We start from the raw sequence: 25,503 nt of genomic DNA, 5'->3' as shown, positions 1-25,503 counted from the left end.
GGATGGAGGCAGCGTGATTTAAGGAATTTAAGGGTCTACTGGGCTAAGAGCCATAATGTCTAAATGTCTAATTAACAATTTGTAAGACACTCTGATAGCTTTTTGGCTGAAGAGAGGGGTATAAAATTATTATTATTATTATTATTATTATTATTAGTTCAGGGCCGCAGTTTGGCTGCTTGGACCACCGGAGATCATCACAGAGAGTCAGTTGGAAAATCCCATCTCACTCCAGAAAATAAAGGTACTTGAGGAGTTTGCACTCTACGTCTTTCTGTAATAATAGCTACAAAACTGATAATAGCATTTGGGACATTTAGTCTTTTAAAAGCAAATATGGCAGATTTAAATGCTGCTTTAAAACCTCTTTCCATCTGCCAGCTTTGCCCTGGTTTTGGGGGGAAATCAGAAAGTGTTGGGAGGGAGGGACTGCCAACAGAATTAGGAGATGCATTGCAGGCTATGGACAGTTTGCGGCCAAGAAAGGTCCAAAACACACGGCAGCAATAGTCCAGTTTGAGAGAGCTTTCACTGCCCAGGCCCAGTGCTAGGGAATCCTGGGAAATGGAGTTTATTGTGGCACCAGAGGTCTCTGACAGAGAAGGCTCAATGTCTCACAAAACTACATTTCCCAGAATTCCATTTTGTGTTCTGGCACAGAGCTAAAAAAAGAAGCAGAAGCTCCACCTCTTTTTGAGGCTGGCCAATGGGGGCAGAGCAGCTGGAAGACCCCGCCCCCTGCCCCAGACTCACATTTTGTGTTCTGGCAGCCATTTTGTGGTTCTTGTGACTGTGGGGAATAATGTTCCAGAAGCTTCTCTGAGGCCTCAGTTGAACAGAGGCCTCTCTTTCTCTCCTGAGGCTCCAGAGTCAGAAGGAGGCCAGGCTCCTTGGGCCAAAAGGAAGGAAGTGTGTCCCTTTGTATTACATTTGTGTCTCTTTTCTGAGAGGGTTTTCTTACACAGCTCTGCTCCTTCTGGGGAACATGGGTTTTAAAAGGGATCAGAAATGGTGAGGATAGTCTTAATACAAGTCTTATTCTTATTCTTCACAAACATTGGGCTTTGGCTTCTAAGAGGAGGCTAGTCCCCCAAAAAGGCCAAAAGTGGCTCCTTTGGGAGGTTTTAAAAGTCTCCCCAGTTTCCTAATTAATAGATTTTCATGCAAGAAGGAAGGAGACAGACCAGAGTAACTCATATTACCAAGAATGAAACAAATAAACATACAAACACACAAACAAGAACAACAAGAATAAGGATTAGACAGAAAAACAAACTGTTTATATTTTAAAAAAGCAAAACCATTTTTAACAGGATAAAAATCAACTTTGGTGCTTCTACCCTTTTACAACCGACTCAGGCTGTATCTGCACTACAGAAATAATCCAGTTCTAAAGTGTGTTAAGTCTTCTGACTCCATCCTATGGAATCCTGGGATTTGTAGTTTGTTCTGGCATTAGAGCTCTCTGGCAGAGAAGGCTAAGTGTCCAAAGGTAAAATCCCAGGATTCCATAGCACTGAGCGGTTAAAGTGGTGTCAAAGTGCCTTATTTCTGTTGTGTGGATGACACCTTCTTGGGAAATGGGCCGATGATGAGGAAAAGCACTGGGGACGTCTGGAGGTTTCTGCAGATTATTTGTTTATTTATTCATTTATGATGCACTCATTTCACATCCAGCTATAGGGACATAACCAGGGTCCTCTCCAATTCCCCATCCGCTAATCCCCCACCACTCTAAGAAGGCATGGAGTATCTGTTGTGTTGGAGCTGCTTCTCAAAGGGGGACAGGAAAAATCTTAGAGCCCCCATTTCCCATTGCCAGGAGAGGAAAGGTGAATGTGGGGGGCAGGCCTAGAAGGAGGAGGGAAAGGTGGCCATGGGGGGAAGGAGGAAAGGCCTCAATGAATACTCTCTTTTGGGGGAGGTATTGGTCTATGGCATGAAGGCAATTGCCTCCCCCCCCCCCACACACACACAAAGCAATGGCTGCCAAGGCCTTCCCTCCATCCCCTTCCTCTGACCCAGAAGGAGACCATGGAGGGACTGGTCTCTGTTGCCTGGCAGAACAACCTCACAGGGTTGTTGTTGTGATTGTGGTTGTGAGGAGAAGAGAGAGGGACATTGCGGGGGAGAAGGGGCTCTCCACACAAAGAAGAAGTGAGAGGGAGGAACTCCTTTCAGGGGTGCATTAGAGTTTTTTGTGGGGGAAGAGGCCTGTAGCCTTGTTAAGCCAAAGGTCTTGGTTTCCAGACGCTTCACCATTTTAGTCGCCCTCCTGGTACAAATTTGATAAAGAAGACCCTCTACTTTTTCATGATGATGATTATTATGATGATGATAGCCCTCTGTATCTACAGATTTCTTTACTTGTGGACTGAACCATTCAAGGCTTGAAAATATAGAAAAATAATGTAAATTCCAAGAGCAATTCTTGGTTTTGCCATTTTATATAATAGATGTTGCTTTTGTTGTTGTTATTGTTGTGTGTCTCCAAGTCGTTTTGAATTTATGGTGACCCTAAGGCAGACCTATCACAGGGTTTCCTTGGCAAATGTCTTCAGAATAGCTTTCCTATTGCCTTTCCCTGAGGCTGAGAGAGTGTGACTTGCCCAAGGTCACCGAATGGTTTTCCATGGCGGAGCTGGGATTCCAAACCAGATCTCCAGAGACATAGTTCAGCTATGCTCAAACCAATATGCCACACTGGCTCCTATATTATGGACACCATTTCACTGGGCCATTACATTTCATGGACTAGGCCCAACTTTCTCATCCATGGAGGTCATTTTGCAAGCCCCCTTCTCCTCCTCCATTTCCAGGCCCAGCCCCTTCTGCATGCCCTCCAACTCTCCCAGTTTGGAAGGGACATTACCCCTGATTCATCCTCTGCCCTCCCACCTTCTCAGCTGGTTTCTTCTTTCTCCTCCTGCCATTTCTCCCTTCTCTTGAGCTCATTGCCATTGCTGCAAACTGAGTCCAAAGTGTAAAGGCAGTGCCCTCCAAGAAGACAGCTGAGGAAGAAGGAGAAGAGGGGCCCTTCCCAGAGGCTCAGACAAAAGCAAACAGCTGCAGCCTCTCCTAGTTTGCCTCTCCTTCCTCAGGAACAACCTTGCAATCTTGATCATACTCTGAGGTTCCTTGGTCACAGACTCCCTTTGGGATTCCCCTCCAAAATATCATGACCCCACAGAAGCTCCCAAGAGAGAAAAGGAGGCCTGGCAGCCAGAAGAGCCTTGAGGCCTCTTTCAGAAGGAGGAGGAGGGCTTCCAGCCCCCCATTATTGACTCCAACCTGGGGGCTTTCACTCTCATTCATCATTATCACATAGGAACTAAATTTGAGAGCTCCTCATTGAGGCACCCATCTTTCCTTCACTGCCAGGGAAATCCAGATGAGCCCTTCCTCCTAAGCAGCCAACAGTCAAAGCCACCAGCCTTCTAGAACCCTATTCAGGCTCCAAGCCAACTGCCAGCCTTTCCCAGAATTCCACACGCTCCCTTTCTCCCAGCGGAGGAGACCGGGAGACGGAGCAATGGGTACAAACTCCAGGACATGAGAGACCCCCCCTCAGCATCCCCCCCCCCTTTCCTCTCTTCCCATTTCATGTCCCTTCCAGGTCTCTCCCACTTTCCAGAGGGGGAGCTGAATTAGTTTAATTCTTTTTACTTCTATTTTAATGTATACTTTTGTGTGTTATAATTCAATTTTCTTAAACTTGTAATTTCACTTGTGTCCCTTTATGAGGGGGAATGGGATATTATTATTATTATCACCATCAACAACAATTATGATAATTAGTTTCTTGTTCCCAAAACCACAGAACCTTGTGAAAACTCAAAGACCAACAGAGATACACAATGCACTGCATAAATCGTCCAGTTTGAGACTGCTTTAACTGCCCTGGCTCAATGCTAGGGAATTCTGGGAACTGTAGTTTTGTGAGACATTTAGCCTTCTCTGTCAGAGAGCTGAGGTGCCACAATAAACTACAATCCCCAGGATTCCCTAGCACTGAGCAAAGGCAGTTAAAGCTGTCTGAAAGAGGGTTATTTCTGCCGTGTGATTTGGACCTCTGTTAGCGTTTGAGCTTCCACAAGGCTTTGTGCTTTTGAAGGAAGAGACTCATCATCATCATCATCATCTTCATCATCATTACTGCAGTATGTTTTGAACCAGAAATCACTGGGACTTAACTCCAAGAAAGTGGGGCCAGGAATGCAGTCCTAGGAGGAGTAGGAAGGCATAGAGGAAGGGCCTGAGGAGGAGGAGGAGCAGAGAGCCCTCTGAGGATTCTTCAGGGGAAGAAGGAGAGGGAGAAGGGGCTCCTGGGGGGAAAGCCACAGGGAGGACTAGCTCCTGGTTGTAACTTCTTATTATTCTTATTCTTATTATTAAATTTTATTTATTTATAAAGACATAAAAATATTTATTAATACTATCTCAGTGATAGTTTTTGTGGGTTTTTCAGGCTATGTGGCCATGTTCTAGTATCTCAGTCACTCTCTGTATTATAGTATCAGCAAAGATTTTATCTGTTGATAAGGTTTGGAAATCCTATTTGGGGTCCCTTCTGACTTTGGGGCCCTTTTATCCTCCATTTTGGGATCCCTGAAGGCCTCAAACTGCCAACCACTGAGACAGAGGCAGCCATTTTGTGTTCCAGCGGCCATTTTGTGCTGCTTGTGACTGTGGGGAATAATGTTCCAGAACCTTCTCTGAGGCCTCAGTTGAACAGAGGCTTCTCTTTCTCTCCTGAGGCTTCAGAGAGAGAAGGAGGCCAGGCTCCTTGGGCCAAAAGGAAGGAAGTGTGTCTCTTTGTGTGTCTTTTGTGTCTCTTTTCTGAGAGGGTTTTCTTATTACACAGCTCTGCTCCTTCTGGGGAACATGGGTTTTAAAAGGGATCAGAAATGGGGAGCATAGTTTTAATACAAGCCTTATTCTTCTTCTTCATAAACATTGGGCTTTGGCTTCTAAGAGGAGGCTTGTACCCCAAAAAAGGCCAAAAGTGGCTCCTTTGGGAGGTTTTAAAAGTCTCCCAAGTTTCTTATTAAGATATTTTCACTCAAGAAGGAAGCCATCTCATATGACCAAATAAAAATAGAAACAAACAAGAACAACAAAAATAGGGATTACAGACTTTTTATATATAAGTTTATTAATGCTTAAACCAAAGGATTACAGACTAAAACAAACTACTTATTTTTTTAAAGGAAAACCATTATTGGGATGGTAAAAACAAGACTTGGGTGCTTCTATCCTTTTACAACTGATTTAGGCTGTATCTGCTCTAGAGAAATAATCCGGTTCGAAACCACTTTAACTCTCGTCGCTCCATCCTGGGATTTGTAGTTCGTTGTGGCACCAGAGCTCTCTGGCAGATAAGGGTAAGTGTCCCAAAGGTAAAATCCCAAGATTCCATAGCACTGAGCGGTTAAAGCGGTGTCAACGTGCCTTATTTCTATAGTGCGGATGCAGCCTTCTTTGGAAAGGGGATGGTGCTGGGGGTAAGCACTGGGGAGCTCTGGACGTTTCAGCAGATGATTTATTTATGATGCACTCAGTTCACATCTAGCTACAGGGACATAACCGGGGCCCTCTCCAATTCCCCATCTCCTCATCCTTCACCACTCTAAGAAGGCATGGAGTATCTGTTGTGTAGGGGAGCTGCAGTGCACCTATGTAAGGTGCTTTGTTTGGTGCAGAGGGAGGAAGGGGATGCCCACCTCTGTATTGGCCCAAAGGAGACATATGTCACCTGCATATGTCACCAGCAGGATGCTGTTCTCTGTGTCTTTGAGTGCTGCAGGGTTTCTTGCCAAGTCAATCCTAACCCTGGCCCCTTTTCTCAGGAACTTCATCTCTGCTTCCTTCTACGCTGCTTTGGGGCCTCTCTTGCTGGAAGTGACCAAGTGCAAGACCACCAGGACCCCTGCCCACCTGATGGCTGACAGAGAGGCCAAGCGGAGGGAGTTGGGCTCCAAAAGAAAGAGGCTGCGGAGGTACAAGAATTCTTTGGTGAGTTGACGTTCTTGACTATTAATTTCATCTGTGTCACTGCTGGGCCAGTTCATGAAAGCAAACGGAGAACATATGCTCCCAATTTAGCAGAGACAGTCCTGGTTAACCCTCTGTCACCCCACTTTTTCAGGGGCTTTTAGAATGTCCCGGTTGCTCTCTCCTCCCCCCACTTTCCCCCTCTCAGCTCACTTCAATTCCTGAGTGCCATTCAGTTTGCACCCCATCAACTCAAAAGTGGGGAGAAGAGAGGAAAGACGGAGGCAGGATATTGCCCTTCCCAGGAGGCTGAAGCAAAAGCAAACTGCTGTGCCCTTCCCCATTTGTGTCACCTTCCTCATAAACAACTTTGGCCATCTTCACTGCCTTCTGGATTGCTTGTCCACATGTGTCTTCCTTTTCCCATCTCTGCAATGTTGGAGGATATGGGGGAACATCTCTGGATCTAAATATGGAGTAGCCCCAGTGGCCCTCAATCCCAGTGTGCTCCCCAAAACTGTTATTAAAAATGACGTTTGCCTCTGAAATGTGGCAAGAAATTTCTAAATGCACTATAATGCTTTGGTGGCTAAAAGTTCTGTATGTATTGTGATAGTGAGCGTGTCCCTGTTGGTGCTCTTGGACATCTCAGCGGCTTTCGATACCATAGACCATGGTATCCTTCTGGGGCGCCTGGCTGAGGTGGGAATCGGGGGCACTGCGCTCCAGTGGTTCCGCTCCTACCTCTCTGGGAGGTCCCAGATGGTGCAGCTGGGGGACGTGTGCTCCAGTGAGCGGGCCCTTAAAACTGGGGTCCCTCAAGGAGCCATTCTGTCCCCCATGCTATTTAACATTTACATGAAACCGCTGGGAGAGATCATCCGGAGACATGGGGCGCGGGGTTATCAGTACGCTGATGACACCCAAATAATTTTCTCTATGTCTCCGACTGATGCAGTGACCGGGGATGGCGTCTCTTCTCTTGTGGCCTGTCTGGAGTCAGTAATGGGCTGGATGAGGGAAAACCGACTCAAGCTTAATCCAGAGAAGACGGAGGTACTAGTGATAGGTTCCCCTGGTCCAGGAATGACGGTGGTTCCACCTGTCCTAAATGGGGTCACGCTCCCCGTGAAGGACTCCGTGCGCAGTCTGGGGGTGCTTCTTGACTCTCCCCTTCACCTGACTGCTCAGGTGAATGCGACAGTCAAGAGTACCTGTCATCAGCTTCGGCTGATTCGACAGCTGCGCCCATACCTGGCCCAGAGGGACCTTGAAACTGTTGTACACGCTCTGGTAACTTCGAGACTGGACTTCTGTAATGTACTCTACATTGGGCAACCCTTATACCTAACTCGGAAGCTGCAATTGGTGCAGAACATGGCAGCACGGCTGGTCACTGGTGCCCCCAGGACCAGCCATATAACACCCGTGCTTAAAGATCTCCATTGGCTGCCCATCCGCTTCCGAGCACAATATAAGGCGTTGGTTATTACCTATAAAGCCCTAAATGGCTTGGGTCCAGGATTCCTGAAGGACCGCCTCTCCCCGTACATTCCGCCTCGCACCCTCAGAACATCTGGGCAGCAACTCCTGAAGGTGCCTGGGGCTAGGTTGGCTGCTACGACCAGAAGATCTTTTTCCATAGCTGCCCCAGCCCTCTGGAACACGCTGCCCACGGAGCTCCGCTCATCCACCACCCTGGCCCAATTTAGGAAGGGCCTCAAAACCTTCCTATTTAATCAGGCATTCCCCGACTAAACACATCCTGTGGGCCTCCCTCCTCTCTCGTGGCCGTGAGGTTGGGCTAATGGGGTTTTTTATTGTTTTTATGGATTGATATTGCTGTGTATGTTTTTAATTCTGTATTTTGTCTGCGCTTCGGTGCATTTTGTTAGCCGCCCTGATCATTCGGAAGGGCGGGGTACAAATAAAATTTTTATTATTATTATTATTACTACATCTTCAATATCCCAGCAATGGCCTAAATTATATTGTTTATGATATTAGAATCATAGAATCATAGAGTTGGAAGAGACCACCAGGGCCATCCAGTCCAACCCCCTGCCATGCAGGAACTCTCAATCAAAGCATACAAGTCAGATGGCCATCCAGCCTCATCTTAAAGATCTCCAAGGAAGGAGAGGCCACTGCATTCTGAGGAAGGAGTGTGTCCCACTGTCAAATAGCCCTTACTCTCAGGACGTTCCTCCTAATGTTCAGGTGGAATCTCTTTTTTTGGAGCTTGCATCCATTGTTCCGGATCCTGTTTTCTGGAGCAGCAGAAAACAAGGTTGCTCCCTCCTCAATATGACATCCCTTCAAGTATTTAAACAGGGCTATCACATCACCTCTTAACCTTGCATTCTCCAGGCTAAACATGTCCAGCTCCCTAAGTATATTATATTGAAAGGATTCGAGACAAACTAGATTTAAAGGCAGCATGTTTTTGCTTGCTAACATAATTTAAAGTTTATTTCCTGCACTGAATTCTGAAGTGATGAAATAATATTTGGGATGCACAATGCAATTTCCTCCCCTTTTCCTTAGCCACTCTCTGGATGAAGGCTGCTTTCTGTTGCAGGTGACTTTTGCGGATGTGGCGGTCTATTTCACCAAAGACGAATGGAATCTGTTGACGAAGAAGCAGAGGCTTATGTACAATTGTGTAATGATGGAGAATTATGAGAATGTGGCTTCTGTGGGTAAGGAACCTGAATCCATTGTCCTTTCTATGAGACTGATGTCCCTTTTGTGCTAAATTATCATGGCGCTATGATTCCACTAGCATTATAGAATCATAGAGTTGGAATAAACCACAAGGGCCATCCAGTTGAACCCCCTTCTGCCATGCAGGAATACATTTCCAAACACCATCCAGCCTCTGTTTAAAGACCTCCAAGGAAGAGGATTCCACAAAAGTAAGGGAGTTGCACTGTCAAAGAGCTCTTACTGTCGCTCCTCAAAGGGCTTGATGGTTTCAAGATCCTTCACCACTTTGGCTGCCTTCCTCTGGGCATGTTCCAACTTGACAACATCCTTTTTAAATTGTGGGGCCCTGAACTGGACACAGGATTATTCTAACTAAAGCAGAATAGAGTAGCACTATTACATCCCTTGATCTAGAAACTTTACTCATATTGATGCAACCTAGAATGATATTGGCGTTTTTAGCTGTATACTGTATTGGTTGTGAGTCATCTCCTAGTGCCACACAGCATTAAGCATCCTCTACCGTTAGCTTGCATCATGCCATGTGCTCTGACTCAACACTCAATGGCAGCCTCACAGGAAATGATGCCACTTTTGAAAGTATTTTTACATATATTTATTGGAATATTTTTCAACTGCCTGACTATCTGCTTCCACTGATTTCCTCATGGAAGTTCCCCTACAATCTCTTCTTTGCTAGCTCCTATGAGTAAGGATACAATCATTATATGGATTTGGGGGCATCCAGAACAGTGTCATGCTCAGGTCACTCACACCAACTTTATTAATTGAACCTGAAATAGGGAGGGGTGAACGTAGGGCTAAATCTTGGGTAACACCTTCCTCTCTTAACACTGAGATTCAGTCTTGTCTGTCATTGTTCTTGTTTACAGAAGAACTTGTCAGTCATGAGAGAGTCCACACAAGAAAGATGTCACATAAATGTCAGCATTGTGGAAAAAGATTTGCCTACAAGTCAGTCCTTGTCAAGCATCAGAGAGTCCACACAGGAGGGAAGCCATACGGATGCCAGCATTGTGGGAAATGTTTTTCTTGGAAGTCAATCCTAGTGAAACATCAGAGAGTCCACACAGGAGCAAAGCCATACAAATGCCAACATTGTGGGAAACGTTTTTCTTCAAAGTCATACCTAGTGATACATCAGAGATCTCACACAGGAGCAAAGCCATACAAATGCCAGCATTGTGGGAAATGTTTTCCTCTAAAGTCAAGCCTAGTGACACATCAGAGAGTCCACACTGGAGAGAAGCCATACAAATGCCAGCATTGTGGGAAATGTTTTTCTTTCAAGTCAAACCTAGTGAAACATCAGAGAGTCCACACAGGAGCAAAGCCATACAAATGCCAGCATTGTGGGAAATGTTTTTCTTTGAAATCATACCTAGTGATACATCAGAGAGTCCACACAGGAGCAAAGCCATACAAATGCCAGCATTGTGAGAAATGTTTTTCTCTGAAATCACACCTAATGAGACACCAGAGAATCCACACAGGAGCAAAGCCATACAAATGCCAGCATTGTGGACAGTGTTTTGCTCAGAGGTCAAGCCTAGTGACACATCAGAGAGTCCACACTGGAGAGAAGCCATTCAAATGCCAGCATTGTGGGAAATGTTTTTCATCAAAGTCATACCTAGTGATACATCAGAGATCTCACACAGGAGCAAAGCCATACAAATGTCAGCATTGTGGGAAATGTTTTCCTCTAAAGTCAAGCCTATTGACACATCAGAGAGTCCACACTGGAGAGAAGCCATACAACTGCCAGCATTGTGGGAAATGTTTTTCTCGTAAATCAATCCTTGTGACACATCAGAGAGTCCACACTGGAGTGAAGCCATACAAATGCCAGCATTGTGGGAAATGTTTTTCGTCAAAGTCATACCTAGTGATACATCAGAGATTTCACACAGGAGCAAAGCCATACAAATGCCAGCATTGTGGGAAATGTTTTTCGTCAAAGTCATACCTAGTGATACATCAGAGATTTCACACAGGAGCAAAGCCATACAAATGCCAGCATTGTGGGAAATGTTTTTCGTCAAAGTCATACCTAGTGATACATCAGAGATCTCACACAGGAGCAAAGCCATACAAATGCCAACATTGTGGGAAATGTTTTTCTTCAAAGTCATACCTAGTGATACATCAGAGATCTCACACAGGAGCAAAGCCATACAAATGCCAACATTGTGGGAAATGTTTTTCGTCAAAGTCATACCTAGTGATACATCAGAGATCTCACACAGGGGCAAAGCCCTACAAATGCCAACATTGTTGGAAATGTTTTGCTCAGAAGTCAAACCTAGCGACACATCAGAGAGTCCACACTGGAGAGAAGCCATACAAATGCCAGCATTGTGGGAAATGTTTTTCATCCAAGTCATGCCTAGTGAGACATCAGAGAGGCCACACAGTAGAGAAGCCACACAAATCCCAGAAGTGAACTAACTTTATTTTTTCAAGAATTAATATAGAAAATATATTTTCAATCCAGCAGTGAAAAGGCCCTTATGGTTTTGTTTGTAAGGGTTGTCTAGCCATATGTCTGTGGTTTGTCTGTGGATAAGTCTGTTTATGTTTTAAAGTTATATTTTGTTAAGTTTAGGTTTTCATTGCTGTTAGTATAGATCATAGTTTATAAATTTGACTGGAGATTGTAGTACAGTATAGGTTAGCGAAATAGAGGAGTGGGATTTGTTGCAGCTGGCTCGAATAGTAATGGGAATGTTAGTTTTTGCAATGGGTGAGATGTAGGCTGAAGAAAGTTGGGGGCCGATATTACCAGAAAGGGGGTTAGTTTCTGGGGGTGGCAAAGGGGGCCTTGTTACCTGTGGGGCATAGACTGTAGGAACTGGAGATGGGGGCTAGGTTGGGAAGAGGGTGGTGTTTTAGGTTTTGGGGTTTTAATGTATAGTTTGGCTTGGAGTGGGTAGTTCTGGCTTAACCACTGAATTCCTTGTATGTGTTCTCAATAAAGTTCTTTGCTATTTCAACACACTGGACTCTTTGATGCAAAGAAGTTCTGCCTTTGCACAACATTGACACTTTCTTCTCTCCTCAGTCCTCAGCTCCATTCCCAGCTATAAGAACAACAGAGGCAAACACACACACACACACACACTCTCACACACTCACACACACACACACACACACACACACACACACACTGAGAGAGAAAGAGCTATATGTACAAAGCAGAGTCTTCATAGCCTTTCCTGAGTCTAGCTCCGCAGCTTGGGCTCCATTCCGAAAGGAAGGAAGAAAGGGCGTATTCCTTCCCTTATTCCAGAGGCTATAGGTGAGGTGTCCACTAACTCCGTGAATAAGATCATACTGGATTAATTTAAATCTGTGCGTACTCAGGACGTGGACAATCTCCTTGGAAATGTGAAGAAGACAACTTGCCCTCTCAACCCTTGCCCTTCGTGTCTAGTCCTCCAAGGAGGAGATGCACTTAGGACTGACCTGAGATGTATCATAGAAGCATCTCTTAAGGAGGGCTATTTTCCATCTTGCTTAAAAGAAGCGGTGGTTCAGCGTCTTCTGGAAAAGCCCTCCCTAGATCCCTTGGACATGAACAATTACAGCTCCATCTTCCATTTCTAAGCAAGGTAATTGAGAAGGAAGTTGCTCTTCAACTCCAAGCATTCTTGGAAGAATCAGATTATCTAGATCCATTTCAAACTGGCTTCAAGATGGGATGCGGAGTCGAGAATGCTATAGTCGCCTTAGTAGATGAACTTTGCTTGAACACCGACAGATGAAGTGTGACCCTGTTGAAGCTTTTGGATCTCAGTGGCTTTCAATACCATCCACCATGGTATCGTTCTGGAAAGCCTGAGGGAATTGGGGATCAGGGGCAATGCATTGCAATGGGTCCGGTCCTCTCTCTCAAGCAGATTCCAGACAGAGATGCTTGGGGACAGTTGTTCCTTTAAAAGGGGGTTTAAATTTTGTGTTCCTCAGGGCATCATCCTGTCACTAATGCTGTTTAACATCTACATGAAACTGCTGGGAGAGATCATCTGGAGACATGGAGTGAAGTGCTATCAGTACGCTGATGACACCCAACTATATCTCTTCATGCGCCAGACCTCTGCATCAACTAAGGAAGGCATCTCCCCTCTGAATGAATGTCTTGGGGCAGTAATGTGCTGGATGAGGAGAAACAGATTAAAACTGAATCCAGATAAGACCAAGGTACTTGATGGAGATCCTAATCCAGGTATGGAGGTTTGTCAACCGTTCCTGGATGGGGTCACACTTCCCCTAAAGGACTGTGTTTGCAGTTTGGGGGTGCTCCTGAATCCGTTGCTCCAGATGTCAAGTCAGATAGATTCAATGGCCAAGAGTACCTGTTATCAGCTTTGGTTGATATGCCAACTGCGCCCCTTCCTGGAACCTGTAGAACCGAAAACTATCATGCATGCTCTTGTAACCTCACGTCTTGACTTCTGTAATGCGCTTTACCTAAGCTACCCTTGTACCAAGTCTGGAAAATTCAACTAATCCAAAATATTGCTGCCAGAGTGGTCACTGGAAGATCTAGAGGTGACCATATCACACCTATATTAAAATCTCTTAATTGGCTGCCTATTATTTCCAGGGCACAGTACAAGGTCTTGGTTATAACCTTACTTACGGGATCGCCTTCTCCCATACAATCCGCCCCACACATTGAGGTCCTCTGGTAAAAACCTTGCTACCATTGCCTTCTTCTGAGACTGAGAAAGTGCAAGTTGCCCAAGGGCAGCCAGTGAGTTTCTATAGCCGAGTGGGGATTTAAACTTTCTCAGAGTACTAGCCCAATACTCAAACCACTGTATAATACTTAGTCGTAGGGGTCTCTTTTATGTCCATATTTATTCAGAAGAGCCTTCCTTTGAGGCTGAGAGAGTGCGATATATGCAAGCTCACCCATGGATTTCCAAGGCTGAGTGAGGATTCGAATCCTGGTCTCCCGGTCCTAGTCCAGCCCTCAGTCCATGGCACCACGCTGTTTCGCTTTCAGACCTTTCTTGCTGGCTAGACGTGGCTCCAGCTTAATCCCAGAAGATGGACTAGTCTGCCTTTCTGCTTAGATAACATAAAATTAGAATGTTTCTGGACCAGCTGTGGAGGGAATTTCTAGAGGTCTGCTTGCAATCTGGGACTGCTTTGTTTCCCAGCTAATTTCCACGGATGTTTGTCCATGGATTCAAGCATCCAGACCTTGAAAATATTTTCAAAATTTATCAGTTCCAAAAAGTAACTCTTTTTATTTTATTTTATTTAAGGGACACTATTTTAGTATGCCATTGTATTTAAGGTACAGTCAGCCCTTCTTATACACGGATTATTTTATACACAGATTCAAGGATACACAGTTTGAAAATGTTAAAAAAAGTATAAATTTCAAATATCAGACCTTGAGTTTCCATTTTTTATAAGAGACACCATTTTGCTATGTCATTGTATTGAATGGCACTTGAGCATACACAGATTTTGTAATACACAGGGGATCTTGGAACCAAACCCCAGCGTATAACAAGGATCCACTGTAACTTGAGCATGCATGGGTTTTGGCATCCACCGTGGGTCCTGGAACCAAACCCCAGCGTATACCAAGGACTGACAGTACTTTTATTTCACATGGTCACTGACTTCCTCAGAATCTTCGTATATTCTTCTTGAATAAGATTATTGAAGCCAGAGATTCCCATTCCACGCAAAGGCAAGCATTTCCTCCAGCACTGGCCAGAGCACCTCAGTCAGGGCACCGACTATAACTTGGTGTGAGAGATCAGGAAAGGAGACGGCTCAGTGCCTGACTGGCCCAGGCCAGAAAGATGGCCAAGAGCATTGCCAGGAGGGTGCAGGGGGTGTCACCTAGTGTGCTGCTGGGAATGGGTGCTGAAGTTATGGGTCTGGCAAGAGAAAGCAAGCCTTGCCCTCTTCTGCTTGTCCAGCAGCTCCACTGGGCCTGAAAAGGCAGTGGAAGAGAGGGATGATTGATGAATGATTTGCACAAATATACTAGGAATGCCTCTGAGTGTGGCAGCTCTTCCCTGGCTCAAGGCGAGGTCAAGCGTGAGGGTGGCAGGAACATCATCCTGGCAGAGATGCCAGTCCTGAGCTGATTACCCAACAAATTGGGGCAAGCCACCCCCCACAAACTCCTTAAAAGCAACCCAACCTTTCCAACAGGGATGGGAATCAGGTAGATTTTCAGATGTTGATGGACTGCAACTCCCACTCTCCTTCAACATTGGCCATGCTTGCTAGAAGCTGCTGGGAGCTGCAATCCAGTTCTATCCAGAGGAACAGGTGATTCCGGCTCCTGTTCTCCGCTGCACCTCCCTCTCTCTTCCTCTTCCCCAAATGGGTGCCTTCCAAATGTGTTGCCCTACAAGACTCTGCAGGGAAGGTCTCTGGGAACTTTCCCCCTTTGGGGTTTGAAATGAAGGTGGCGCTCCAGGTGAGGGCTTGCCATGCCCTGCCGCCAGGAGCCAGGTCTGTCCTCTGAGTCTGAGGGGGAGGCTGAGATCCCAGGGACAAGCCAGGGCTGCAGCCACTGTCCAGATCCTCCGGAGTTAAGCCTGCAGCCAGTCCCAGGGTCAGGTTCCCAGCAGCAAGGTTTCCCTCCTCCAGAGCCAGATTGACTGGGGCCTACTCCCACAGAGAGACCCCAAGAAGAAGAGAGACAAGGGCATTCTCTGTGGCTAAGTAGGAAGCCACTAGCTAGAACATGCGAGACCCAGATGGGTTAGAAATATCCCAGCACCTCCCTCGGTCCAGCATGGTTGAGAACCATCCGTGGTGCTTGGGAGACACCTTGCTCTTGCCTTGAATGTTGGCTGAATACCTGTTACCTGGAATCCTGGTCGGACCTGGAGGACTCTCAGATTTCCCCTTTGAACCTGATGGACTGGAATGACCGAAGCCTCGTGATGAATCTGGACTGGATTATACCACCACTGCTTTTGCTACACAGGACTTGGTGAGACAACCATCCTTTCTCCCTTTCACTCAGTGCTTGAAACACTGAGATTCTGAACTGAGGGTTGGCTAGCCTTGCAAGGGCAAAACAGGACAGAGCTGGAGGTGGCTCTGGGAAGAGCGGATCCTTCTCTTCCTCTGCTTTCATCATCATTCTTCCACCCACCCACCTTCTGTCTTTTCCCCAGCCCTGGGACTGCAGAATTAAAACCAATGCTGAACAAAGAATATGCAAAAACATAAGATCTCAAAAGGTTATTCCTAAAACCCAATTAAACAAACTCTCCACAGAATTAAAACCACTAAAAACAAATCAACAAAAGGGGAAAGATACCCCAACAATAACCTTCCCTTATAGTTCATTGCATTTGTCATCTTTTTCTCCCTTAATCAATTTTCCACAGAAGGACAAAGTTAGGAACAGAAGAAGTCCTCCTGAGGGACACTCTGAGGGGCCATCATTGGCTGGAATCCCAGTCCCTCCCTCCATCCCTGGCCCTGATTGGCTGGAATCCCAATCCCTCAATCCATCCCTGGCCCTGATTGGCTGGGAGGGGAAGCAAGGGCAAGATGGCAGGAACCACGGATCAACTAATCACTGAAAGACAGAGGATTGTACATAACTGACCCCCATTGCATCCCAGTCTCTCAAATTCCCAATGGCTCCACTTCAAAAAAGGAGGGCTGAACATTTACTGTCCCAAGGTCTTCTTTCCTCCATTTTCTTCCTCGAAGGAGGAACTGAGGGTAGTTTCTCCTCTCTTCCTTCCTTTGGAGGCCATCTTGGTTCTTTGCACACCTGCAGAAAGTACAAATGGAGGTGTTTTACATGTGCAACACTTATGCAGTCTTCCATGGACCACCAAAGATAGAATTCAATGGCTCTCAGAGCAAAGCAAGCCTCAACCTTTCCTAGAAGATCAAACAAATCAATGAAGCTATTGTACTTTGGGCAGATAGTTAGATGACATGACTCACTGGGAAAAAGGAGGATGGTCAGTAAAGTGGAAGGCATCAGGAAAGAGAAAGAGTGGCTGGAGGTGGACTGAGTCAAGGAAAGGAAGACTTTCAGCTTGCAAGACCTTGTTCAATAAGTTAATAACAAGGTCTTTGGAGTTCCCTCCTTCTTAGGGTTGCTCCAGAGTGAAGCCAACTGAACAGAGGAAGGAACAGGAAAAGGCTCTTGTCTTGGGTTCCTTCTTTCTTCATTAAGAAAACCAACCCCAAACCCCTCTAGCTGGGATTACGCACAAGGCTTGGTCCTAAACTAGGGATGGGATTTCTTTTGGCCTCCAGGTGTCAGTGTACTACAACTCCCAGCATCCTTCTTTTATTTGTTATGCTGTCCAAGGGGATGATGGGAGCTGTAGTCTGTCAACATCTGGTGGACGATAGGATGTCCATCCCAGTTGAAAGAAGACCAACTGTTTGCAATGAAGGAAACAGAGCCAGAGCCTCCTCACTCCAGGATCCAGCCTTTGGAGAGGAGTCTGGAAAGAGCTTCAACACCAGAGATGGTCCCCTTTTGCCTGAACAGAAGCAGATGTATATATTCACACAGAGACACCCTTTGATTCCCCTCTGAAATCTCATAGACCCCCCAGAGACCCCCAAGAAGGAAGAGGAGGCCTGGCAGCCAGAGGAGCCTTTCTGTCTCTTTTGGAGGGAGGAGGAGGAGGAGAAGGAGAAGGAGCCTTCCTTGCTTCCAGCCCCAAAGCTGCCTCCTACAGAAGGCCCTCCATCCCCCATCTCTGGCTCCAAAATGGGGCTCTTCCCCTCCAGTCCTCATTCTCACAGAGGAACCAAACTGGGGAGTGCCCCATGGAGGCCCCACCTTCCCTTCCCTGCCAAGGAGACCCAGAAGGAGCCCTTCTTCTTCCTAAGCAGCCAATGGTCAAAGCCACAGCCTCCTAGGACCCCATTCAGGCCTCTCTAGTCTCAGCAGCCACCTTCTAGAAGCTTCTTCCCCAACAGCTGCCCTCTGATTGGACGGTTGCCCACCAGTGATGTCATCTCCCCAGGGGAGTGTCTTTGTGCCTCTGAGAAAGGCCTCCTTAACTGTTGCCAGGCAGAGTCCGTTGTCGCCATGGAAACACCAAGGGATGGAGGGAGAATACTGAGGATGCTCCTCAAGAGATCTGGGCATGCTCAGTAGCAGCCACTGAAGCCCCTCTGCCCTGAAGGAAGATGGCTGCCCTGGCTGCCACTGAGCATGCTCAGTCCCTCCAGAGGAGAAAACGGAGGAGGAGGAAGGGGCCTGAGCCTTTAAGGGCTTGAGCCATTCCCAGAAAGAAGGACTTATTAATAGTTAATACTAATTATAAGTGAGTCAGTTGGAAAAGCCCATCTCACTCCAGAAAATAAAATCAAGATACTTGAAGAGTTTGCTCTCTACCTCTTTTCTAATGTAAGGGGAAAATACAGGAAAGGGCAAAATATCCATACGGAATATATAGGTGATGCCAAGATAATAAATAGAACATGTATTGGAAGGTATTAGAAGTTGTAAATATGATCAATCTGTAAATATTGTGTATGTTCAAGAGATGCTGGCAGAAGTTATAAATAACTGGAAAGTACAATCGTAAATGTATAACTTTATGTGAATTTATAAAGAAAGCTCACCTGAACCTAAATCAATCAATCAATAAATTGTCACAGTGAGCTGCCATATTTTGAATTAGTTGAAGTTTCCAGACTTACTGCAAGGGTAGCCCTATGTAGAGCGCATTGCAGAAGTCAAGATGTGAGCTTACCAGTGCATGAACCATAGTTTGGGGGTCTTCAGGTTCCAGGAAAGGGCGCAGCTGGCATATCAACCGAAGCTGATAACAGGCACTCTTGGCCGTCGCATCTATCTGAGCTGACATCTGGAGCAAAGGAACCAGGAGCACCCCCAAACTGCAAAGATAGTCCTTTAGGGGAACTGTGACCCCGTCCAGGAGCGGTAGACAAACCTCCATACCTGGGTTAGAGGCTCCAACAACAAGTACTTCTGTCTTCAATGGATTCACTTTCAATCTCATTTCCTCATCTTGCCCATTACTCCCTCAATTCATTCACAGGGGAGATGCCTTCCTTAGTTGATGCTTAGGTCTGGAGCATGGAGAGATATTGGATGTCATAAGCGCACTGATAAAACCCTATCCCATACTTCCGGATGATCTCTCCAGGGATTTCATGTAGATGTTAAATAGCATTCAAGACAGGATGATGCGATGAAGGATGGCAAATTTAAGATCCCTTTTGGTGCCATCTGCAAATTTGATAAGTATGCCCCCAATTCTGTCATCCAAGTCATTGATAAAGATGTTGAATAGCACTGGGCCCTGGACAGAACCCCACTGGACACCTGACTGGTCACTTCTCTCCAGGATGAAAAGGAGACATAGTTGAGCACCCTTTGGGTTCAGCCAGTCAACCAATTACAAATCCATTTAACAGTTTCCTTGTCTAGCTTGTTTCATGTTTTTGTTTTATATACTCTTTAATTTGGTTAACTGCTATTAAGAGACATAGCTATGAGATTCTATGATATGGGATGCACTAAACAACTTTTAATAAATGAACAAGTATTGCAATCCTATATATACATATTATCAGACATAACTCCAGAGAATGTTAACCTTTTGGTTGGCACAAGGTTCCTCTCATTCTTCAGTGCAAGAAGCAACACCTTCTAGAAGACAAAGCAAAAAGGCTTTCAAAAGGACTGAAGCCTTGGGCAAGCCTCACTCTCTCAGCCTTCCAGACCCTTCAACATTTTAGTTGCCCTCCTTTGGACAGATGGGGGGCTGGGATTTGTTGCAGGCCAGAAGATGGCAGTTATGGAGGGAGGAGTCTCTTCTTCCAGGCTAGCCCTGATGGAGCTCGGCCTGCCTGGTCAACTCCCTCGCAGGCCGGAAGACGACAGTTATAGATGGAAGAGTTTCTTCTTGCAGGCTAGCCCTGACGGAACTGGCCAGGATTGGTTTCAGGGTCTGTCAAGAAGAGAAAGGGACAGACCTCTCAGCCTCTTGAAGTTATTGGCTGTGTTTGCAGAGTACTCCAACAGGAATGTGGATTTCAACAGGTACTATGAAATGGTTCCTTTGGTTTGACGCCCAGAGAATTACACCACAAGGATTCTACTTTAACAGATATGACAACACTGTGGGGAATCCCGCAGGCTTTGCACATTTGGAAGGGATACTGGAGTTTTCTGCAAAAAGGTTCTAGTGCTGACTACACTACAAATCCCAGGATCCTGTAAGATGTAGTGTAAACAGATAAAGAGGAATCAAAGGGTTCTTTCACACTACACTGTCACAGCACTGTTTCTTTTTGGAGTTTTAATGCCTACATGCTATGAAATGGTGGGATGTGTAGTTTACGAGGCACTAGGTCTCTCTGGCTTGGATTTCTAAATGCCTCTCTCTATGCTGCAAATCCCACATGGATTGAGGTTAGCTCATCCCCACATGCAAGAGCCAGCCTTTGGGGACTGGAAAGTACAGAATGGCCTCTTTGGTCTGTCTCCTTTCCCATCCTAAGATGGGTTTCTGAGGACAAACCAGTCTTTCTTTTTTGCATCTGAAGAACATCATAAGCCGGTTCTCCTCCTTCTGCCACCTTGCGCTAGCCCTACTAAACAGTCAAATAAGCCAAGGGTCCAGAAAAAGTCCAGCGAGCCCCATCTCCTTTTCCCAGGCAAAGCCAGATTAAGAAATGCCTTTCCATTGCTCCAAAGGGAGAGCCTTCCTCTGCTGAGGTTGCTCTCCTCCTGGGCAGCTGGTGTTAGAATCCTGTTAGTATTCTACCAGATAGTGGTTAGTGTTGTAGTATAGTAGTTGGGGATGATGGGGCTTTAGTTGCAGTTAGAAATGTAGATAGTGATGTTTAGTGCATAGCAGGGCCAGGTGTCTTATCGGGTGGCCTTGAGGGCCTGGCTCTCTGAGCAGGGAATGTGCTTTCAGTTCTGTGGGAACCAGGAGGGGCTTCGCTTGGCGGGTTTCTGCATGGGAGGGGATTTTGGCTTTTGGGAATTCTGTTACTTTGTCTGTGGGAGGGGTGTGGTTAGTCTCAGCTAAGAAGCTGAGTGAGGCACATGTCTGATTCTGGATCTATCAATAAAGTGCTGTTGATTCTATCAATCAAACTGACTGGTTGATTGTCTGGGATTCTGGGTGCTAACTCTGACAGCTGGGATTCAGAGGGAAAGGGCCGCCTGCCTCTCAACACCGAGGCTCTCTTTAGCCAAGAGACAGTGGGGAAACCCACCCACCGTGGGTCCATGCCATCCTCCCCACAGGCCTCTCTAGACCAGGGACTGTCACGGCACCTTGGAGCAAGGCTGGCCAACACTTTGTGGAAAGAAGGAGTGGTTTTCTCCCTCCAGAACCAGAACCATTTCAAGAAGGAAGATGGGGAAATCTTTGTGTAGTACTCAGCATCATAGCTAGATGTCAAAGGGAAGCCATGTTCTCTGGGAGGGAGAAGCAGAGGGATTTTGGAAAAAACCCTTAGTCTTTAAGAAGACTCTTGTCTGTAAACCCCCAAGAATAGGATTCCAATGAAGAACAAACCCACTCTCACTGGGAAAGTAAAAGAGGTCAGGAAAAGTCTAAGAGCCTGAGTCCTTCTTTCCCATCCCATCCCATCCTAGGGTTGGTTTTCAGTTGAACTTTCTTCTTCCTACTCCAGAATTACTACATGAACTGACCTTGTGTTGTCTTCAAGCCTGACAAAAGAGTGCAGGAAAGCAATCGGGAGGAGAAGGCAACGTTCCCCATTGGCTCCCATAAGCTCTCCCTGAATCCTCCCAGGACCTGAGGTTTGGGAGCTGAATCCTAGCTCCTGGGGCAGGGCCTCTAGCAACGCCATTCAGCCTAATGCATAAAGTACCAACCAGAGTTGCTTTCAGCTTGTCATTCAATGATTCACAATATATTTTCCTGTGTGGAAACGATGATTGACATTTTTAACTGGCTCTTCCCAGATCATTGGGAACTGAGAAGAATATTCTTTTCCACTTCCTTGGAGAGACAGGATGAAGAAGATGTAATTTAGCCTCCTTGTTTCTAGCCAGATGGAGGATCCAGAGTAGAGAGTGATTCCCCTGCAATCTTTGCCAGTTGAAGCAACAAATCAATTAAGCCTTGCAATTAGAACATTAGCAATCAATCAGTTATTAATACTTAGACCAAAGGCCATTTGCATACAAAATGTTAAAATACAATACAGCTGTAGGAACAGCATAATAAAAGTACAACACAAGTAAATTACATAATAATCTTGCATGTAAAAGGTTTAAAATTCAATTCGGTTAAAATATAGACAACAAAACTATAACTAAATGGGGGCATCCTCAAAGCAATCAACAGCAATATTGGCACTATATCTAGCCCCAATCTTCATTGCTGCCAGAGAAAAAGGAGAAACCTTAAGAGTTAAAATCAGACAGGAAATTAAAACAGAAAAACCCTTTCTGAAAGAATAGTAGAATCCAAAGGAGACAGAATAGATCGCCCCAAAATTACTTCTCCTTCTTTGTCTTCACAGCTAGCGCTCATTGACTCCATTATGTTCTATGCATGTGTCTTCTCTGCTTTAAAAGTGCCTTAAAAGTTGACCTCAGAACAGCAGAAGTGTCAGGGAAGTCGTATGATCGCTATAAACTCACTGGGTATTATTTGAAAGTTGGTCCAAAAACCCTTCATTTCCACCAACAGAAGAGGAACTGGAGACGGTTCAAATGTTAGCACAATACTCTTATGTGCAGATATACTGGGAAGCCACTCCACAGCAAGCATATCAATGCTATAGGGGTGTCTATGTAGACGTTGTCTCACAGAAACTCTAATAGCTCTATAGGAACTCCATCTGCCGTTGCTTGATCAATCCTAGGCCATTCGCAGCATGGCTTGGTGTGCTTGCAGAGTCCTCTTGCGTTTTCCTTTCCCAGCTCCTTTGAAACAGCTGCTGAACTGCTCCTAGGATCATGGATTCTGTTCTCTTTGCAGCCCAGCTTTCCTTCCTTTCTGGGTCCTGTGCTGCTGGATTGACCCAAGCTTTCTTTTAGAGCTGTAGCTTTTGGTATAAAGTTATCAAAGGGGAGTTTAAGACGCTTAAGTTGATTACCAGTTTTTTGTCTAAGAGTTCATACACTGAGATAACACTATGGGCTGTTGAAAAGCATGGTTTGCTCACAAAGTCTGGAGGGCATGGTTGCTGTTCAATATGTTGTTTCTTCTCAGCAATGAGTAAATCCTCAAGGACAGGCTCCTCTGCCCCATTTGGCTCCAATGATGGAAATTCCACTGCAGTGGCTCCAGGCAAAGAGACGGCGCTGTTGCCGGACGCTCTAGCTTTCCTTAAGCCACGCATCTTGTCCCTCCACTTACAGTACGCTGCTTCCGGCTTCATTTGCGAGGCGTTTCTGAGCGTCAAGAAGACCAGGAGCGGTTTGGATGCAGTTTAGAAGCGGTTTAGTCATCGTTAGGCACAAACCCTTGAAGTGTTTGTGTAATAACTGGGATCCAGTCAATGGAGGTCTTCTTCAGGCAGTAAAAGGAGGTTTATGCAAATACAGAATGACATCACTGCTACGGAAGGCTCTCTTGACCAATCAGAGCAAGATGAAGGTTCTTCTGGAAGCTTCCGTGAGAAGGAGATATAAGGCCTGAGAGACCAAGAGACAGTTGGGGGAATTGTGTCGGTTGGAGATCCAGAGAGAGAGTTAAAGAGCGGATCTTGGAAGTTAGTCTCAGAATTGGACACTTAGGTTTATTTATTATTTTAATAGCTTGCATGAATTCAATATTACAGTGGAGCCTCGGGTTACGAAAGTAATCCGTTCCGCGGCCGCTTTCGTAACCCGAACGGCTTTCGCAAGCCGAATCCCCATAGCCGCTAATGGGGAAAAGCCGCGATTTGGTGTAAAATCGCGGCAAAAAGCACCAAAAGTTTTTTCGGGACCCGAAAAAAATTTCGTAACCCGGATCAATAATTTCCAATTGGATTTTTTCGGGTCCCAAAAAATTCGTAACCCGGGTATTTCGTATCCCGAGGTTCCACTGTATATACTTACAAATATTGTACCTGCAAGATTCTAAATATCTTGTATGACTTATATTTCAGTTATATTTTGTTATTTACAGTAAATATCTCCTTGGAGTATCTGCTACTCAACGCTCCTTTTACAGGTGGTTTGGCTCAGTTGATGCTTGGGAAGATAAGTAAAGAAGTAGAAATAAGGTTCCTTAACTGGTCCCCGTGTAGGTTAAGGGAAACCCTTTTATAATTCACTGGATGATGGCAGCGAGATTTCAGGAATTTAAGGGTCTGCTGGGCTAAGAGCCATAATGACTAAATGTCTAATTAACAATTTGTAATCCACTCTGATAGCCTTTTGGCTGAAGAGAGAGGGATATAAAAATATTATCATTATCATCATTATTATTATTACTACAGGGTCGCAGTTTGGCTGCTTGGACCACCGGAGATCTTCACAGAGTCAGTTGGAAAATCCCATCTCACTCCAGAAAATAAAGGTACTTGAGGAGTTTGCACTCTACGTCTTTCTGTAATAATAGCTACAAAACTCATAACAGCATTTGGGACATTTAGTCTTTTAAAAACAAATATTGCAGATTTAAATGCTGCTTTAAAACCTCTTTCCATCTGCCAGCTTTGCTCAGGTTTTGGGGGGAAATGAGAAAGTGTTGGGAGGGAGGGACTGCCAACAGAATTAGGAGATGCATTGCAGGCTATGGACAGTTTGCGGCCAAGAAAGGTCCAAAACACACGGCAGCAATAGTCCATTTTGAGAGAGCTTTCACTGCCCAGGCCCAGTGCTAGGGAATCCTGGGAAATGGAGTTTATTATGACACCAGAGGTCTCTGAAAGAGAAGGCTCAATGTCTCACAAAACTACATTTCCCAGAATTCCCTAGCACTCAGCCAGGGTAGTTAAAGCAGTCTCAGATTGGATTATTGCTGCAGTTTGTTTTGGACTTAATGACCCTTGGCAAGTCACACTCTCTTAGCCTCAGAGGATGGCAATGGCAACCCCTCTCTGAAGAAACCTGCCAAGAAAACCCCATGGTAAGGTTGCCTTAGGGTTGCCATAAGTTGGAATTGAATTGAAGACACACATGAAGAACAGATAAAAGTCTGCAATTATTTCTCAGGTTGTACATGGGAACGGGAGGCAGTGTGGTGCAGTGGTTTGAGTGTTGGGTTACAACTCTGGAAGCCATGGTCCAGTGCCCCAATCCTCCATGAAACCAGCTGGGTCCCTTGGAGAAGAAGTCACACTCTCTCAGCCTCAGGGAAGGCAATGGCAAACCTCCTCTGAACAACTCTTGCCAAGGAAACCCCAGGAGAGGCTCCCCAGAAGTCGGCAATGACTTGGAGACACTCCACAAAAAACGACAAAGCCTCAAGAAAGAGACAGTGTGGTTCAGTGGCTGGAGCATTGGACTGTGACCCTGGAGCCCAGGGTTCGAATGCCCTCTTGGCCACGGAAACGCACTGAGTGACCTTAGGCAAGTCACACTCTCTCAGCCTCAGAGGAAGGCACTTGCAAAACCACTTTTGGACAAATCTTGCCAAGAAAAGCCTGCAAAGGGCTTTCTTTAGGGTTGCCATAAGTCAGAAACAAAGCATTGAAAGCACACAATGACAAAAGAGAAGTAACACCACTAACACAAGGCAGCTAGGGAGAAAGAAAGAAAGAAAGAAAGAAAGAAAGAAGACGTGGGAGTTGTAGTCCTTGTTTCTGAGGGACTGGAGGGGCCTTACTGCAGGGCAGGACCCC

At 45.7% G+C, this 25,503-nt stretch overlaps 2 protein-coding genes across 2 annotated transcripts in view; one reads left to right on the top strand and one right to left on the bottom strand.

Moving 5' to 3' along the window:
• LOC149301567 (uncharacterized) overlaps positions 1–25,503 on the bottom strand; it is a 107,883-nt gene that overhangs the window by 15,615 nt on the left and 66,765 nt on the right. The window lies entirely within an intron of this gene.
• LOC149301570 (uncharacterized) lies at positions 9,635–11,704 on the top strand. The gene has a single exon (XM_089484245.1). The coding sequence runs from the start codon at positions 9,635–9,637 to the stop codon at positions 11,168–11,170; it is 1,536 nt and encodes a 511-aa protein (XP_089340371.1). The 3' UTR covers positions 11,171–11,704.

Source organism: Sceloporus occidentalis, unplaced genomic scaffold (genome assembly GCF_023333645.1).
Source record: "Sceloporus occidentalis isolate IW3139 unplaced genomic scaffold, rSceOcc1.0.p SCAF_21, whole genome shotgun sequence".
NCBI lineage: Eukaryota > Metazoa > Chordata > Lepidosauria > Squamata > Phrynosomatidae > Sceloporus > Sceloporus occidentalis.
The sequence above is the reverse complement of the archived record's forward strand: the minus strand, read 5'-3'. Positions and strand labels throughout refer to the sequence as shown.